Here is an 18,123-nt window from a genome sequence, read left to right as displayed (position 1 = left end):
AGTGAATCTGCAGCTGCCAGCTTATACTACAGACACAGCAACGATGTGAGATCCGAGCTGTGTCTGCAACCTACACCACAGCTCACCACGATGTTGGATCCTTAACCCACTGAGCAAGGCCAGGGATCAAACCCATGTCCTCATGGATAATAGTCAGGTTTGTTACCACTGAGCCACAAAGGGAACTCTGTACTGTGTATTTATTTATGGTACTGATGACCATCAACATGGATGTGGAAACCAGTCAATGTCCTCATCAAGTAAAATCTGAAAAGTTCAGCACTTCAATACAAGACCAAAAAAAAAAAAAAATCCTATGTGGAAATAGGCAAAGAGCCTCCATCTTTCTCAAATGACTTTGAGGGGTTTTTCCTTGTTTTTCCAATCTGTACACATTTTTAAACTAGAAAATCCAAAAAGATATATTATTAAGAATCAGATTTGGTCAGGGAAAAAATGGTAATCCTTTTATTTTAGAAGACTTTGCTGTTGCAGTGCATTTTCTAAAGCATATTGCCCTTGGAGATGCTTAAAATAAACAAACAAATGCTACTCATCCTGTCCAAAGTGGAAGAGCGAAGTCCTGCCCTCAGGAACTTTCCAATTCAATGTGACAAGCCTGAAGTCTCCTCATGCATATGCCTTTCTTTCATAAATGACTTGAGGTACAAGTGTCATTCCCAGAAATAGGGTCTAGGGAGGCAGGCAGACAGTCCCTATCAGAAGGGGGTACATCCAAAAAAACAAGTATTTTGATCTGGTTAAAGACTGACCAAAGGTGGTCTTTATGCTCAAGGTTAAAGTTTGAGATACATGAAAAAAAATAATAAAGACACATTTATTCAAAGGCCTAGAAACTCATCTGAAAGCAGCAGCAGGATGGAAGGATTTGCAGAATGACTGTACCAAGGTCATGAAAGAGGTGTCTACTCCAGCCAGAAAGGAGCAGGAGATGAAATGCACCCAAGGAGCCAAGCCTCAGGCAGGTCTGTGGGTAGCAAAAGGAAGCATCACAACAGATGCTGGCATCCTGTTCACAGAGTCTGGGCCAGGGGAAGGAAGTACTTTCCTGGGGAACAGATACTCAAGACAGGGAAGTCTTTGTTGAAAATAAGGTATGACCTAGGTACTAAAGAACTAGGGAAAGACAAGAAGTTGTCCCAGAGGATAGAGGCTGGGGCCAAGTTGCAAAGGAACCACAATGTCACTGGCACAGCATGGGAGTGGCAAGGGGCTGGGCCAAACCAGTTCCTGGCCCCTTCAAATTCAGCCACTGGCAGACAGGGCTGGGATGGGATTGACTTACCAGCTGAAGTGACCTCAGCTAGCAGTGTTCAGGGGCTCCACAATCAGGCAACTATTGAATCACCCAGCAATTGAAACCTAAAGCTTTGTTTGAGGAACATCAATGGCCCAAACTATGGAATAGTAACAATCTTCCTTTTCTTCCCCTCCCTCACTTCCCTTCCTGATTCACAATTTAAAGTAACCCCCATTACTCAGTATTAAAATAGAGTCACCCTTACTCAGCCAACTATAAGCTTTTTGAGAGCTAGGCCAATGTCATCTGTGTCAAGTATTCAATCTCAAACATCAGTTGAATGAATAAATGAATGACACTCCATCTGGATGGACACACAGAAGACTGTCCCCTGCACTGATAAGGAAGATATAAAAAGACCCCCTGAATAAGACAAAAAGTTTCAAAAAGAAGACCTTGCCTGCAGCTGGTACTCTGAACAAATGCCTAGTCTCTCTGCCTAAATTCCTAACTCTGCAACCTTAGTTGCCTGCATTATCTCTGGCCTTTAACCCCAGCAAACCAGGCCAAGCTTGTTTTGGAGCTCTACACTCTGCTCCAATGGATTTCTCCAAACCTCCATTTGCCCCGATGCACACTGCCAGACAGATGTGCACCTGCTGATTGGCTTTGCTGCAGCTGTCTTATGCCCTTTCAATGAAGTTGCAGTGCAGCTACCAGTTTGGGGTAACATCTTAGGTCTAGCCATTATCAAGTCCTTATCTACAATTCTAACTTAGCCGCCAGCAGCACCTCAAACTGGCAGACAGCTAGTCAACGGATATGACCAAGGCTTTCATTAAGAACCTTTCCATGGCTGTTAGCAAAACACCAAGCAAGCACCCGCGTCCCTCCAACTAATATAAAGTAATTACTTTGGTAGTATATATGTGTCTCTAATCACTTGCACATATATAAACAGTATCAATTAACTAAAAGTTTAACATGGGATTATTACTCAGCCAAGTTACTCTTATAAAGTATTAGCTGCCATCCCCAGCAATTTTGAAGGTCAGAAATTCTGTGCTGACAGCCTTTCAGGGAACTTTATGATAAATTCCTGGGGCTGTTCAAGGTAACTTAATGATGCAATCTTTTGCTACATACTTACCCCTAGTGATGGAAATGCTGGGAGTGGTTTCATGGGGAACTGACGGGTTCAGTTGTATATGAGGCCATATGCAAGACCAGGGAAAATGGACCACAGGAGAGCTTACAAACATTATTTCCACAATGCTATAGAATGGTTGTGTTGGCAGAAAAGAGAATCATTACAGGTAGATGTGCATCTCTCACACACACACACACACGTAACCAAGAGTGCTGCCAATTACATGCTCACCCCCATCATTCTCAAATCATCTTAAAGGAAAAACAACCCCTGAAATGGAGGCCACCCCAATATGAGGGACACTAACTCTATCTCTCATACCCAGACATCTGAAAGCAATGTTGGCACTCTCACAAGAGGACACAGTCACAGGGCAGAGATGTCACTGTGCTAGGTACCAATTACTCCACCATATACTTAAAATGTCAGTAACACCCACACTTCCATTTGTTAAAATCACATCAAATCTGCTCAACACTCAGCCTGCCGATAACAAATTAGAGTCCCCGGCATTATTAACCAACTCTCCAAAAGAGGTCTTTTTCAATCCACAATTTCAATGCCATTTATTGTGGCTATAGCCCCAAGATGTACCACTGGTGCCAGGTTTAACCATCTGTCCAGCACTGTTGTCCCATCTAAAGCACAGTCTCATTAGTCCAGCCTGCTGCCAAAGTCACTGTTGTCCATTTGGGGCTAAGCAGCCTCGCAGATGGCTCAACTTTCTTCACAGAGGGCCCCTTGCTCAGGCTCTCACTGTACTCAAGGTACAGCTTCTCCAGGCACCCGTGGTGGTGGCCAGCCCCATCTCCAGGGCAGAGCATCCAGGGGCTCAGAAACACGTCCTCCTGGAGTTCATGGCGCAGTGGTTAACGAATCCGACTAGGAACCATGAGGTTGTGGGTTCGGTCCCTGCCCTTGCTCAGTGGGTTAACGATCCAGCATTGCCATGAGCTGTGGTGTAGGTTGCAGACGTGGCTTGGATCCCATGTTGCTGTGGCTCTGACGTGGGCCAGTGGCTATAGCGCCAATTCGACCCCTAGCCTGGGAACCCCCATATGCCGCAGGAGCGGCCCAAGAAATAGCAAAAAAAAAAAAAAGACAAAAAACAAACAAACAAACAAACATGTCCTCCCCTCACCCCAAAGCCTATAATCTCAGAGCCTTAGTCATGTGGTTCTGCTACTTTCTTTAGCCTGAGCCATTTCCTCCTTCCTCAGACTATCCAATTTAACTGCATCAGAAGACTTTTCACCTTTGGGCCTCATGTACCTTGACCTCTCTGGAGCTTGTAACAAAAGCAGGTCACCACCTCTTGCTTGGATCTCTTGCTCTCAGCTTTCATGATGTCACACTCCCCCAGTGTTGCTTCTACCTTGCTGGCTAACCTCACTGCTGCCAAGTCTGTAAGGGTTGAGCTTACTATTTAATAAATACATTACCATTCACATGTGCTAAATAACACTTATCCTAAGTGCCTTGTAGAGGTCACCTCATTAATACCCCTGGTCTCAGTTTTCAGACTTCACCCTTCTTTTCAACTTTCTAGGTCCAGCTGCATGGCCTTAAATTACCATTTATGCACCTAACACCTCCCAGTTTATGTCTCTGGCCTCAGTGTTTCCCCTCAGATTCCACATCTATTTACCTAACTGCCTGCTCACCATTTCCATTGGTACATCTGAGAGGCATCTCCAACTCATGTGTAAAATGAAATTCTTCCCCTGCTCAGAGAGGCCACTCCCATCACTGCCTCATCTCCTAGAAGGCAAAACGGCAAATCCATTCATTCTAAGATGCTCAGGCCGAAAATGTGCCATCTTACTTGATTCCTTACCATTCCTTAACCCCCAACTAATTAATCATCCGATCCTTTTGGATATGCCCATGGTCAGAAGCAGGTTCTGACCACTTGCCTTCACCTCCTCTATCCTTGTCTAGCTCAGGTCACCTCTTACCGGGGTGCAGGGAAAAGCTTTCCAACAGGCCTCCCTTCCACGCTTGCCTTCCTGATGTCTGTTCTCCACATAGTAGCCGGAGAAGTCAAACCCTCCACTGGCTTCTCATCGTATATAAAATACATTCAAAGCCCTTTTTCCAACTTAAGGCCTGCCGTGATTTTACCTCCATTATCTCCCTAGTCTCACCTGCTACTTCTTTCCCTTGACTCCCTCTGATGACCCTGCTTCTTCCCAAGTAGGCCTTTGTTCATAGAATGTTCACTCCTGAAAACTTTCTGTGTTTCATGCCTTCATTTCTCCAGGCCCTTGCTTAATTACTACTTCCTTAAAGAGGCTTTTTGATGTTTTCTGAGCCACCGGTTCCCTTTACTCTCTCCCACCTCTTCATACTGCAGTGTATCCGCAGGCTTCCCATCCTCGTAGTCAACCATTGATGGCAAATTCAAGGATACAGAGGGTGGACTGTATTTATTATATTAAGCCATGTATACATAGGACTTGAGTATCATGGATTTTGCTATCTGGGAGTTCCTAGAACCAACACTTCCACATACACAGATACTAAGCAAAAATTGCACTTACTATATTCCTTCACCATTATCTTATCTTAACCTTCTTTTCCTCAGAATACTGTACTACTATACATTTGCTATTTTTTATATTGATTCTCCCGACAGAAAGATACTCTTATTATTTTATTCTCAGTGTCTTAAAAAGAACTTGGCACCCAGAATTTTTTAATTAGTGAGTTTTTAATCAGTAATTAACCCTTCAGTTAAAGCCAGCTGGAATTGAATTTCCGTCACCAGAAAACAAAAGATCTGATTTTTAAAAAGAAATGTGTGTGGTTGTTATTGCTGTTACTTTACCACATGAAAAAGGGATAATCCTAACCCAAGTATAATACCAATAAAACGCAGGTATGTGTGAGAGAATATCTTCCAAACAAACAATATTCCATTCAATTGGAAACTGATGCATAGAGAGAACAAAATATCAAGTCATTTGGAAGGAGCTGAACAACTTAAGTGATTGCTATTTTCAAACGTGAAATTCCAGTTTTTCCAATATCTCCAATTCAGTTTCCTGATTACAGAAAAGACAGTGAATCTTATGGTTCACCACTATTTTAAATTGACCGCTTAAACCATACCAAGGTTCTCTGGGATACCAGCATGTCAAGAAACCATCATTCATTTGTTCAAGACATATTTAATTCTTTGGATTCAAGTCATCCCAATGTGCCTGAGACTTTCCTTAGTCGCATGTCTTGGGAAATCTCCATGGAGTATAAAAACTACTCTTAGGATTCAGGCCTGAACAACAGAGTAAATGGTAGAGTCATTTACCATGATAGAAACACCCTGGGAAGGAAAAGCCAGGAGGATTCAATTAAAACTTTTTTCAAGATGCTTACCAGGCATTCATGTGGTAGTTGGTTAAGTGAGTCCAAAATTAAGGAAGAGATCAGAGGCCCAGTTATAAGTTTTAGACCCATCATATTATGGATAGCATTTTATAGTCATGGAATTGACTCATATTACCCAAGGGGTGAAACTGATAAATGATCTACAAACCTCTCTTCAAGAGTTTTGCTATAAAAGAGGCTTCAAGAAAGTATCTGCCTGCGCACACATCACACCTGTAATGAATGATGACCTAGAGGTATTGAAATAGGGCTTGGGTGGTGGGACAAGTCTTTTTTTCTAATGTGGTAAAGGTTTTTTTTCTTAAGGAATTGAATATGCCAAGTCAGCATTCTCATCTTTGCTTTTTCACTCAGTCAAGTAATACCATTTTCTAAACAACATCAGTGGTTTGTGGTTCAAAATAACCTCTGACCAGAAGACTTCAACACTTTTATCGACTTATCACTAAGATATCCATAAAGACCAATTAAAAAAAAGATTCACCACAACTTTGGAAAGCAAGATTATGGGAAAACATTAAAAAAAAAAATCAAGAGGAAAATATACTAATCACTAATACACTAATTATTAAGTAGATAGAACTAGAGCAGGAAAAACTCACATGGCAGAGCTTAACTTCACTCTAGGAAAGAGAGAACGTGAGAACAGAAAAAAAAAAAGACACTTCTGAGTTCTGGATAAAGACAGTGAGCAAAACAGACATTTACTCTTGTTCCCTTCTGAATTTTTACTGAAACTACAGAATGGACTTGACTTCAGACCAAAAGGATAAAAAGAAAATAAAAAAAAACAGCAGCACAATTTTGTAAGCCAAAATGTGAAAAGAAAAGAGCCAACTTACTCACCAGACCGTCGAATGATGGATCCCAAAGCAGTTGTGGGGAAGGGCAAGAAACAGCCCAATTTATACCTTGGTTGTTAACGCCTGATAATCTCATTTAAGTATTGGCAGCTCCTGATTGGTGGCTCCTCCTACCTGAGGTAGTGGTGGAGGTGGAGCTACAAAGAGAAGCATTCGTTAAAACTTTGTTCCAGAAGATGTCAGCACCTCAATTCCCCCCCCCCCAATCTGTGCAGTTAGGTGTTCTTCCCACTCCCATCCTTCCAGAAGAGGTAAGATTTGTTCTCTAAAATAGCAACATAGACATGTTTTAGATGAAGTTAAAGTCAGGTAAAATTAAGGGTCAGAACAGCAACTGACAACAGGTGAACTCAATGAATATTTGCATCCAGAATGTTGAATCCCCTTCATAGGCATATGAACCCTTATATAAATGCAAGAACTAAAACTATAAAACTTTTTGATGAAAACATAAGTGTTCATCTGTAAAACTTTGAACTGGACAATGATTTCTTCAATATGATACCAAATGTACAAGCATTACAAGAAAGAGTAAATTGGACTTGCCCAAAATTTTAAACATTGGGCTTCAAAGGGCACTATCGATAAGGTGAAAAGACAACTCACAGAGTGAGGGAAAATATTGACCTGTTATATATCTGATAAGTATCTAGTATGAAGACTGTATAAAAAACAATTAAAATTAAACAACAAAATAACAATAGCTCAGTTTTTAAATAGGCAAAGGAGTTGAACAGGCATTTCTTCAAATGGAAATAAACTCATGAAAGGATGCTCATCATCATTAGTCATTAAAAATGCTAATCAAAACCACAATGAGATGTCCACTAAGATGGCTATAATCAAAAAGAGAGTAGTCTTGGAGTTCCCACTGTGGCTCAGGGGGCCAAGAACTCAACAGTGTCCTTGAGGATGCAGGTTTGATCCCTGGCCTAGCTCAGTAGGTTACGGATCTAGTGTTGCCACAAGCTGAGGAAGAGACCACAGATCAGCTCGATCTGTATTGTTGTGGTTGTGGTATAGTCTGGGAGCTGCAGTTCCGATTTGACCCCTAGCCCGGGAACTTCCATATGCCACAGGTGCGGCCTTTAAAAGAAAAAAAAAATAAAAGAAAGAAAAGGGAGAGAAAGGGAGACAAGTTGTGGTGAGAATATGGACAAATTGGAGCCCTCAAACTTTCCTAGTAGAAATTTAAAATGGTGCCACGGCTTTGGAAAACGGTTTGGCATCTACTCAAAATATTAAGTGTAAAGTTACCATGTGATCTAGCTATTTCATTCCTATGTATATAGCCAAGAGAAATGAACACATATGTCCATACAAATACTTGGATTCCAATGCTTGTGGCAGCATTATTCACAATAACCAAAAATTAGGGAAAAAAATCTCTATCAACTGATGAATGGATAAACAGAAGGTGCACACCCATACAAAGGAATATTACTATACAAAAAGGAATGATACTCTGATACAGGCTGCAATGCAGCTAACTCTTGGTAACATTATACTAGTTAAAGAAGCCACAAAAAAACCACATATTGTATGATTCTGTTTATGTGAACTATCCAGAATATGCTAATCTATACAGACAGAAAGTAGATTAGTGGTTGTCAGGGGCTGGAAAAACAGGGACATAGGGTGTGACTGTGGATATGGGGTTTCTCTGGGGAGTGATAAAAACATTTTGGAATTAGACAGCAGTGATCAATACACAATTTTGTGAATATGCTACAAACCACTGAAGTACACACTTTGAGTGACTTATGTGAACTATGTTTCAACAAAGCTGTTATTGAAAAAAAAAGACAAAGTCATAAAGATAAGTTTTTATCAGAAAATTCCCCCCAATATTAACATATCTGGTGGGATAGGTGAAATAAAATTGTATTAAACTTCTCACATTTAGTATTTCCCTTACCATTTTGACATTTGGAGGAATAAAGAAAGATTTGGTAAAGCTAAAGACCATGAGAAGATAAAAGAAAAAAAAAAAGGACAGTATAGAAAACTTGTTTCAAAAACAGAACAAAAATTAAGTTACACGAATAAAGAGTAAAACAAATATAGCAATGATGCCAATATATCTAAATTGGTTGCATTTCTCCACTAAAGACAAAAATTTTCAAACTGGGCCAAGTCAAAACACAACTACCTGTTGTTTATCATTGTAGAGGCCTAATATTCACATCGAAATGAAGTAATCTTTACTGAAGAGCAGGGGATTTTAAGATCTCTTTCATTTTCGTCTTTTTATTATTGAGGAACCTTCATTCCCATAGTCATCCCAGTTTAAGAACTGTCTCTTCTTTATCCATTGTTCATTCACACCTCCTGATGGGAAATTAATGTTCCTCATGGCAGACATTCCTAGCTGCTTAAACAGCAACCATTCTTCCTTTTTCCTTGATAACCCACAGGGACTTTGTTGAAATATCCATCTGCTTAGTGTTCAGGGAGGCCAGCTTTCCCTCCCCCCTCACCTAAGGGACAGAATCGTGATTAATCTAAGCCAATAAAGTTAACCTAGTCCCTTTGCCAGTGACTGCTTTAGGATAAAACAATTCTGAACAAAGAGACAGGAGGGGAAAACTGCTAGGGGCATTCTGGGAAAGTTTGTCCTTGTAAAAGAAAGTCTTTTCCTCTTGAATAATATTGTATAAGATGTATTGCTCCAGGAGCTGCCTGAACACTATAGCAAACATGGTGGTGGGGGAGGGAGTTTAGATGACATATGAAGATTATATAGAGCAGAAAGATAGGGAAAATCTGGGTCCTTGATGAATCTGGACAATAAACTTAATGACCCCTAAAAATGCCATACTTTTGTATTTAAAAATAATACATTTTTATTATTATTCAATCACTTTTTTAAAATCTCCCAGACAAAATCAACTCATTCTTTACTTTATATAAAAATACCATAACTTAGGATAGTTTTATGTTTATTTGATAGATTTATGGAGGATCCACATGGAATTGAATTATTTGGGAACTCAAAAATATTTGAAATGAGGAGTTCCCGTCGTGGCGCAGTGGTTGGCGAATCCGACTAGGAACCATGAGGTCGCGGGTTCGGTCCCTGCCCTTGCTCAGTGGGTTAACGATCCGGCGTTGCCGTGAGCTGTGGTGTAGGCTGCAGATGCGGCTCGGATCCCGCGTTGCTGTGGCTCCGGCGTAGGCCGATGGTTACAGCTCCGATTCGACCCCTAGCCTGGGAACCTCCATATGCCGCAGGAGCGGCCCAAAGAAATAGCAAAAAGACAAAAAAAAAAAAAAAATATTTGAAATGATTGAAATAATCTAATTAGTGGCAATATAGAGCATGGGCAACTAACATAAGAAAGCAAACTTCAAAAGTCTTCCTTAGGTCTTTATTAGTGACTCCAGTTTGTGTGTGTGTGTATGTGTGTGTGTGAGTGATTTTAGGTGTTCATGATGATGGGTATCAGTGATGGAGATTACGAGGAGAATAGGGAAAAAATTGTTTAATATTGGACAGGTGGATTCACCTCTAAAATCTGCTGAAATTACCCTTTTTAAAAAATATGTTTTGAAATAAGGTAGCTTCAGCCTCATATTTTCTCAGAACATCTTAAAACCATAAAAACTGCTTAACATTATGTGACCAAACTCTCTTCTACTTTTGTCTACATATTGGGACAATTATGTGTCATGATTACAGTGTAGTTAAATTATATAATAAGAAAAAATTAATAAAAACAAATTCAGTGACATGGAAATAAACAGAACAAATGCATATTCCTAAATTACTTCTGGTTCAAAGAAAGAATTTAAACTACAAGTGCATACTATTTAAAAACTAATGATATTAAGAATGTAATGTACCAAAACTTAAGGGATGCAGCAAAAACTGTATTGAGCAAAAAACCACAGTCTCAATACTTCAATTATTATAAAGAAGGAATAAGTGATAAAATCAGCTCTAGAAACTAGTCAAATTACAATAAAATCTAAGAAAAATAGAAATGAGGAAGTTATAATGGTAAAGGAAAAAAGCACTAGAATATTAAGGGGATAAATAGCATAAATTCTTTTTTAAAATATAGATACTGGTTCTTTAAAATATGTAATAGTGATAGATTGTAACTAGACCTTTGATGGTGATCACCCTGAAGTGTTTATAGATCTCAAATTATAATGTCGTGAAATTATAATGTCGTCAAATTATAATGTGTGAAATTTACACAATGTTCTCTATCAGTTTTACATTAGTTTTTTAACAAGACCAGAAATAGCATAGGTTTTCCTGTTTTCAACTTCTACCGCTATTTCAAAGTAGCGACATGAGCATCTACTCAGAAGTACTCATATACAGTTTTTATTCATCTCCTACCAAGTGGTCCATATTGTGTCCTCACTTATGAGGTACTCAAGCACACACAGAAAATCGCCAAACCACAGAAGTCTAAAATGCTATTTAAATATTTCACAAGTACCTGTCTGCAATGAATGAAATCACATCTTTTTTTTTCTGTGCTTTTGCATATGAAAATATACATATCCATCAAATCAAGAAGTCGGGAGTCACTTTGCACTAGCAGGTAAGTGTCCCATTCAGAGGTGTGGTATAGGAGAGAAAGAGAGACAGAGAGAATTTAACCAGTCTGAACAGTGGGAAATAAATGCTTGCCATTGTTATGTTATTAGACTGAGTAGGTAAATAGCCTTAAAGATAGGTTATATTTTGATTTATCATTTACTTTAATTTTGCTGAAAGCATAGATAGCTATCAAATTTTCAACTCTGTTCAATAAAAAAATCTATAATAGTGTAAGCAGTTTGTATTGTGGTTCAGTGGTTTAAAGACCTGATGTCTCCATGAGGATGTGGGTTGGATCCCTGGCCTCACTCAGTGGGTTAAGGATCCGGTGTTGCTGTAAACTGTAGCATGGGTTGCAAATGAGGCTCCAGTATTGCTCTGTCACAAGCCTCGGCTGTGGCTCTGATTCAACCCCTGGCCCAGGAACTTCCATATGCCACAGGTGCAACCGTAAAAAGAAAAAAATAGTGTAAACTGCTCCTTTGCTCCTTTTCTGTTTATCTCTGTTTTCCTTAGACCTTAATCATCAAGATGAGATCATTAGGCAACATTTAACTTCGCTCCTGACTTCTCCTTTTCTAAATATACACAACACCTTACCTAACCTACTGATTTCTTTTCTGGATTGAAGGAATAAGAACGAAGAATTAAGTAGCTAGAAAATGACTGACCCTCAACCTCTAGATTCCCTTTAGCAGATGTGCAGGTGAACCACACATGTGAGAGAACATCCAGTTGAGACGGACCACATGGGAACAGCGTCCCAAAGAAGATGGGGAGAAGTCAGCAGGCCTGCACACAATGGAAAAATGCTGAAGAATCTGACCTCCAGCTTTAGTAATTAACTGAGATTGTTTCCCCCTGTTTCCTTTAAAAAATTGTCATGGCTGAGCAGAATCTTCAGAGTTGGTCTCTGTTCACAAGTCTAACATCTCCTCAGATTGCTGGCTTTTCTGAATAAAGCGCCTTTCTTCTCTACTAAAGCTGACCCCTCTATTTCTTTGGCTGTTGAGCGGAGAGCGGCTGAACTACATTCAGCTACAAGAGGAATAGAGTTTTATTCTGAGCCAAACTGAGGACTACAGCCTGGAAGACTGCCTCTCTGTTAACTCTGAGGAACTTCTCTGGAGGAGCATGATTTTCAAAACAGTTTTATATCTTGTCAGAGTAAAGAACATCAAACAAGCCAGAGATACATTCCTTCAAGTTTTCAGGGTAAAAAAAACAACAACAGTGCAGCACATCCAGGGTGAGTCAGTATGACTTTGGCACCTGGGAAGGGAGTCTTACCATCAAAGCAGTACCAGCACTGGTGTCCCAGGAAGGGAGGCATTTAATCTTTATTTTTAACATGAACGTACTTTAATTCTGGTACCCTTTTCTTTAATAATTAAAGCAGAAGTACAATATGTTTGATAGGCCACAACAGGCTGTTTCCGTTAGCATCAAATTCAAGTTAACTCATGAACAATTCAGAATAGTTGCCCTATACCTCAATATATGGAAATGTCTTTTATCAGAAGCAAAATGAGGAGTTCCCGTTGTGGCTCAGCAGAAACAGAAATGAATCTGACTAGTATCCATGAGGACACAGCTTCAATCCCTGGCCTCTCTCAGTGGGTTAAGGATCCGGCATTGCCATGACCTGTGGTGTAGTTCGCAGATGCAGCTCAGATCTGGCATTGCTGTGTCTGTGGCATAGGCCAGCAGCCGTAGCTTCCATTTGACCCCTAGCCTGGGAACCTCCACATACCACAGGTGCAGCCCTAAAAAGACAAAAAAAAAAAAAAAAAAAGCAAAAATGAATATAAACCTCACTTCAGGGCAGGGGTAGATGTAATGCAACATAGTGACAACTTGTATGACAGAGGGTGTCAGTTGACAATTTTCTATCTGACTCCACACTTCTCTCTGCGTATGAAAATGTCCAGATTCGTACTGAGTAGAGAGAGAAAAGAACAGTGCTGTGAAAATTGTAGAAAGTAGAAAAACTTCCACTTCTCTGTTCACCCTGTCCCTGGTTAAATACTTGGTTGCTTGGCAACTATATCTGGGCTTCTTTCACTTCCACCGTGAAATGGACAAAACAGTGCCTCAGCTTTGTTGTAAAACAAAGAAGCCAATAAGTGCCACCTGTTCAAAATGCAGGAGGCTAAGACATGAGACAGGCCAAATGACCTGTTTTTCTACAAATACAGGAAAGATCAATCAGCAATGTGGAAGAAAAGAGGCTGAAGAGGGCTCATTTTAGGAAGCAAGGACAGAAATATTTTCCCTAGCAGTGTATGTGTTAAGAAACTACATAATGCCCCAATGACTTTCCATCAAAGACTCCTGCAGAATTGGCAAAATCTGTGCGACCTAAGTCAATTACAATTGATTCACTGGATAAGATTAACTCCCCAACTCAGCACATTCTAGGCAGTCAAATACCCCAGCCCTGCCACAGAGTTTCAGGGGGCTCCCAGAGTATGTCTTCCACCAAAATCAGTTGCCACCTCGCCCATTCTGCCCTAGATGGCATTAACTTCCCTTTTGTGTACTGCCATCCCAAAGCATTGTCCACCAGTCTTGCACCATTTGATGCCTGTAGTGAGGGAAATGGGACTTAAAACAAGGGAAAGGAGACTCAGAGTTCGTCTAACATCATTCAGCTTGTTAAATGTCAGGGTCAGATCTCAGATTCTGTTTCTTATGTTCTTCTAGCCCAGAAGGGAGGTCCTAAACCTTTATTCACTTCTCAGTTATAGTATTCACCAAAGCTCTCTTATTTTTATTTTCAGCTGTACTGAGGCATAATTGACAAGTAAAATGGCAAAGGCTATCTTCTTATCCGTGTTTCATATTGCTGCACAAGAGAGATGGCTTCCTGAAAAGTAGTTCTGCTCACATCTGGAACACCCCCTCTAGCATGTGAACAGTGCCTGGGTGTTCTCCAACACTCAGTATGTGTTTGGTTATTTTAACATTTTAAATAGTATATACAGCATTTTATTAACCACGTTGCCTTGTTAAAGAACCACCACCTTGGAGTTCCCTTTGTGGCTCAGCAGATTAAGACCCAAGTAGAATCCATGAGGACACAGGGTCGATCCCTGGCCTCATTCAGTTGGTTAAGGATCTGGCATTGCCAGAGCTGTGGTGTAGGTAACAGATGTGGCTGGGATCTGGTGTTGCTGTGGCTGTGGCGTAGGCTGACAGATGTAGCTCAGATTTGACCCCTAGCCTGGGAACTTCCATATGCTGCAAGTGTAGCCCTAAAAAGAAAAAAAAGAAAAAGAACCAACCCCCACCTTTTTAAACTTATTAAAGAGACACACCACCACTGCTCTAAACATTTGTTAAACTGCGACTTTCTAAGACATCTTGGAAACTGGTTTTCTGGGCAGTAAGTTTCAAATGCAACCCCACCCCCAGCCCCCAACCCCACACTTCTCCCCTCGCCGCCCCAAGGGGATCTCTGTCCCTCAGCCCTAAGCCCCATTCCTCTGGCAGTGTTTTTCCACTGCCGAAAAGAAAGAAGAAGAAGAAGAAGAAAAAAAAAAAGGCTATGGAGAAGATTTCTTGTATTAAAGAAATGTCTCAGCATTTAACATCTTGACTTTAGCGCAGATTTTCTTTCTTGGAGCTGTCTCTTCCGGGTTTCTCTGGGCTCTCTTTGCCTAATTTTGCATCCCAGTAATTGTCTCAGTAAAAGATCATCCCTTTGCTCTTCAAATATATCACACTACATTTGCTTCTATTTATACAGATCTCTTTCCGCATGAAGGGTAAAGGAATAGTTATTTATGTCTACATATATATGTATATATAATGGATTTTTTTTTTCACACAAATCTCCCTGGCTTTCCATCTCTTCAATGGAGCTTTAAAACCCCTGGGCAGATTATATCAATGCTTCATCAGACTTCCATTGTCCAGGCCACAGACAATACTCTGAAAGGTTCCAAAAGAAAATCACTACCTGCTGATAGCCAGGGTAGATGTCACTTACCAGATGTCTGGCTCTCATTGTTGCTAACTTGTTTAATTTCTGCACCCAGCAATGAAAGTGTTTTGATCCTTCTAAGCAGAATGGGCGGTGTACCAATTGATTCCAAATGGCCTCTCTTTAGATTGAATTTTTATTTTATTTGGTTGAATGATTCTCTTTCATTGAAACCTGTATTTATGTGGAAAATTCAAATGCATGCACTTTGCATTTCAAAAAAAAAAGAATCTTTGTGTTTATGAAATCGCTTTTGAGTTGCAATTACAGTTATTTGTCTCTGGGATACACAACATGTAATTGGGTCAACACTGTTAATGAGTGACTAGTTTTATTGTTAATGAGTTACTAGTGGTAGTTTCAATGTTTCTTCCCCAGCAGGTGGTAAATACAATATGTTAACATAGATGATTATGTTGATGTTTCAAATATCCACAGACCAAGGAAGTCATTAAAAACATACAACTAAGAGGTTAAAAGGGACAAATACATGAAATGGACTCTTACTCAAAGGGCATTGGTCTTCCCTTCAGAGAAACTTTGTCATGTATCCCAGTGTCCAGACTGTTCATCTGTACAGCATCAAAGTGGCAAGAAACAAAGGCTGATTTCAGCTGTTTGTGGACACCCATCAACACGGGCAAGTAACTGACTTTAACACTTTGGGCTTGAGATGCTTAACTTTGTAGGATAAACACCATTCAGGTAGTCAACAAGAATTTTAGCATTCCATCCTGAGAAAGTCATTGTGTATGGAACACTTAAAATTACAGACAATCTGGTTCCTGTCTACAAGCTTACAAAACCTTTAGAGAGGCAGGCAAGATGTATATATGTGAAACGGTTGGCAAGACACAAGAACCAAATATGCAGTTGAGAAAATATGAAACGTGAAAGAAAGAAAATGTGGGCAGAAGTCATTGGAAAAGTCCTTATGAAGAAGGAAGTTTCTATCAGAGATTTTTTTTTGCCAACAATCATACAATGCCTAACTAATAGTGGCTTTAACAGTGAAGACATTCTAGTCTTTCATGTTTTAAGTTTGAGGCTAGGAAACTTAACCTCATTGAACCAGCAGCTCAAAGCTGTCATCAAGGACACAAAAATGCTTTCTGTCTTCTCCTCCCTTCCTTCTTAGAAAACTTGGTATTATAAAGTATATAATCACCAGGTGGCTGCTGCTGCTGTGACCATCATACTCTTATCCATGGGCATCTAAAAGTTAGAGTGAGGGAAAAAAAGAAACTTCCTCCTCTAAGGCATTCTTAGAAAGGAGGAGGAAAATATCCCCACAAATCCCTAACTGTTGTGCCCTCACATCTCATCAGCCAGAATTGATTCTGTGTTCATCCCTGGAACCAGCCACTGGTGAAGGGGAATAGCAATAATGATGGCTGCCAAAGGCTTAGGCCAGCCCTGACCTACTAAGTTGCACCTGGAGCAACAAATATTATGGGTCTGTAAGCAAGAAAACCAAATCAGGATCCCAATTAGTAACAAAAAGAATAAGAGGTTCAGCAGGGAATCAGGAGTTTAGGGAAGAAGCCCATCCCCATAGTCTCCATAGGCAGAGGGTGGAGGGCTGAGGCTGGGATAGAAATCAAGCACCAAAGACTCTGGAATCAAGTTCCCAAACCAGGTCCACACCCCACCCCAAAACAAACAAACTACAGGCTGGAGGTATATTGGCTAAGAAATGGTATAGCAGCCTCAAGCGGGTTTTCCATGTGATGAGATAAAATTTACACATTAAGGCAGGACAAGAAAAAATTAAACATAAACTTTCTCTCTGTTGTTTGTTTGGACCTCCTCCCCTCCTCCCTACTGTGTGGGGTGCATCTGCATCACACATTAACCAGAGCTCCTCAAAGACAGAAGTGCCTGCTCCATGGTAAAGATCTTTTTTTTTTTTTCCTTTCCTCCGACACCAGCAATGTAACTTCTTAAGAGAATAGTGCTCTTTCCTAGCTCTTCAGGAGGGTCATGGTAACTTGCTTTGTACATGTTTACCTGGACTATGTATCTTTGGTGAACTTTGTGTAAAATGTCATTTTGATGTACGAGCCTGTCTCAAAAATGTCTATGACTGTGCCTTTGATTTCTAACAGGCAGAACAGTTCTCCGAGCTTTCTGAGAATCTACTTCCTGGTTCATAATCCTCAAATTATAAATTAGACGTATATTTTCAGATTAGATTTCCTTTCTTCTTAAATTGATAGTTAATTGACTTTTCATTGACATATAATACCTCTTGGCCACTGATAACTTTTTGTCAATTAGTATTCACTATAGTCCTCAGATTTTAATCTTGAAACAGCTCAGAGCACCAAGTGTTATACCTGAGACAGATTTACTTCGATGGGTGAATTCCATCAATGACCATAAAACACACTGGCCCCACTCCTAAATGTGCACCAGCATGACCAGGAGAGCTTTCCAAAAATAAGTATTGCCAGACCCTGCACCAAGACTTGAGCCAAACTTTCAAAACCTAAGGCTCATGAAAACTGCCCAGAGTACTGTTAAGGCCACAGAGGCCAACGGATTACTTGCTGTGGCACTGCATTCACTAAGCTATGTCGTAGTAACCACCCCAAACTCTAATTGAATTACAACCACAAGGGTTAATTTCTCAGTCAGTTTACACATTAGCGATCACTTGACCATGACTCCGTGATTTCGCTGCCTTCATCTTCCTAATCCTGAGGAGGAAGTCTAGTGTTTCTCAACCTTTCCTAAATCTGTTTATGTACTCTATGTATATCTGTACCCTATATATAAATAGGGTAAGATATTTTGCCTCCCAAGAATCAATTTTATGCCTGTTGAGAGTGAATCATCTAGGCTTGAAAACGAAGCCCCCATCCTGTTCTGAAGGAAAACACTGATGGGTAAACCATGGAATGGCTT

General features: G+C 40.2%; 1 protein-coding gene across 3 annotated transcripts in view; it reads right to left on the bottom strand.

The window, feature by feature from the left end:
• Nucleotides 1-18,123, bottom strand: part of LOC146406294 (uncharacterized) — an 840,349-nt gene that overhangs the window by 618,761 nt on the left and 203,465 nt on the right. For 2 of the 3 annotated variants that reach the window (XR_014808994.1, XM_084966342.1), the window contains one exon: nucleotides 6,648-6,801. Coding sequence is in view for 1 of the 3 variants with exons in the window: in XM_084966342.1 (XP_084822468.1) it covers nucleotides 6,648-6,740 (93 nt within the window). In the remaining 2 variants the exon portion in view is untranslated. Of the gene's footprint in view, nucleotides 1-6,647; nucleotides 6,802-15,219; nucleotides 15,273-18,123 lie in introns of those variants that run through there. The other variant, XR_014808996.1, reaches the window with a different exon arrangement.

This window comes from Sus scrofa, chromosome 1, assembly GCF_054392235.1.
Source record: "Sus scrofa isolate SSC_HxYL_T2T_F1_AM1 chromosome 1, Sscrofa_HxYL_maternal_Yorkshire_Landrace_v2.0, whole genome shotgun sequence".
Classification (NCBI taxonomy): domain Eukaryota; kingdom Metazoa; phylum Chordata; class Mammalia; order Artiodactyla; family Suidae; genus Sus; species Sus scrofa.
The sequence above is the reverse complement of the archived record's forward strand: the minus strand, read 5'-3'. Positions and strand labels throughout refer to the sequence as shown.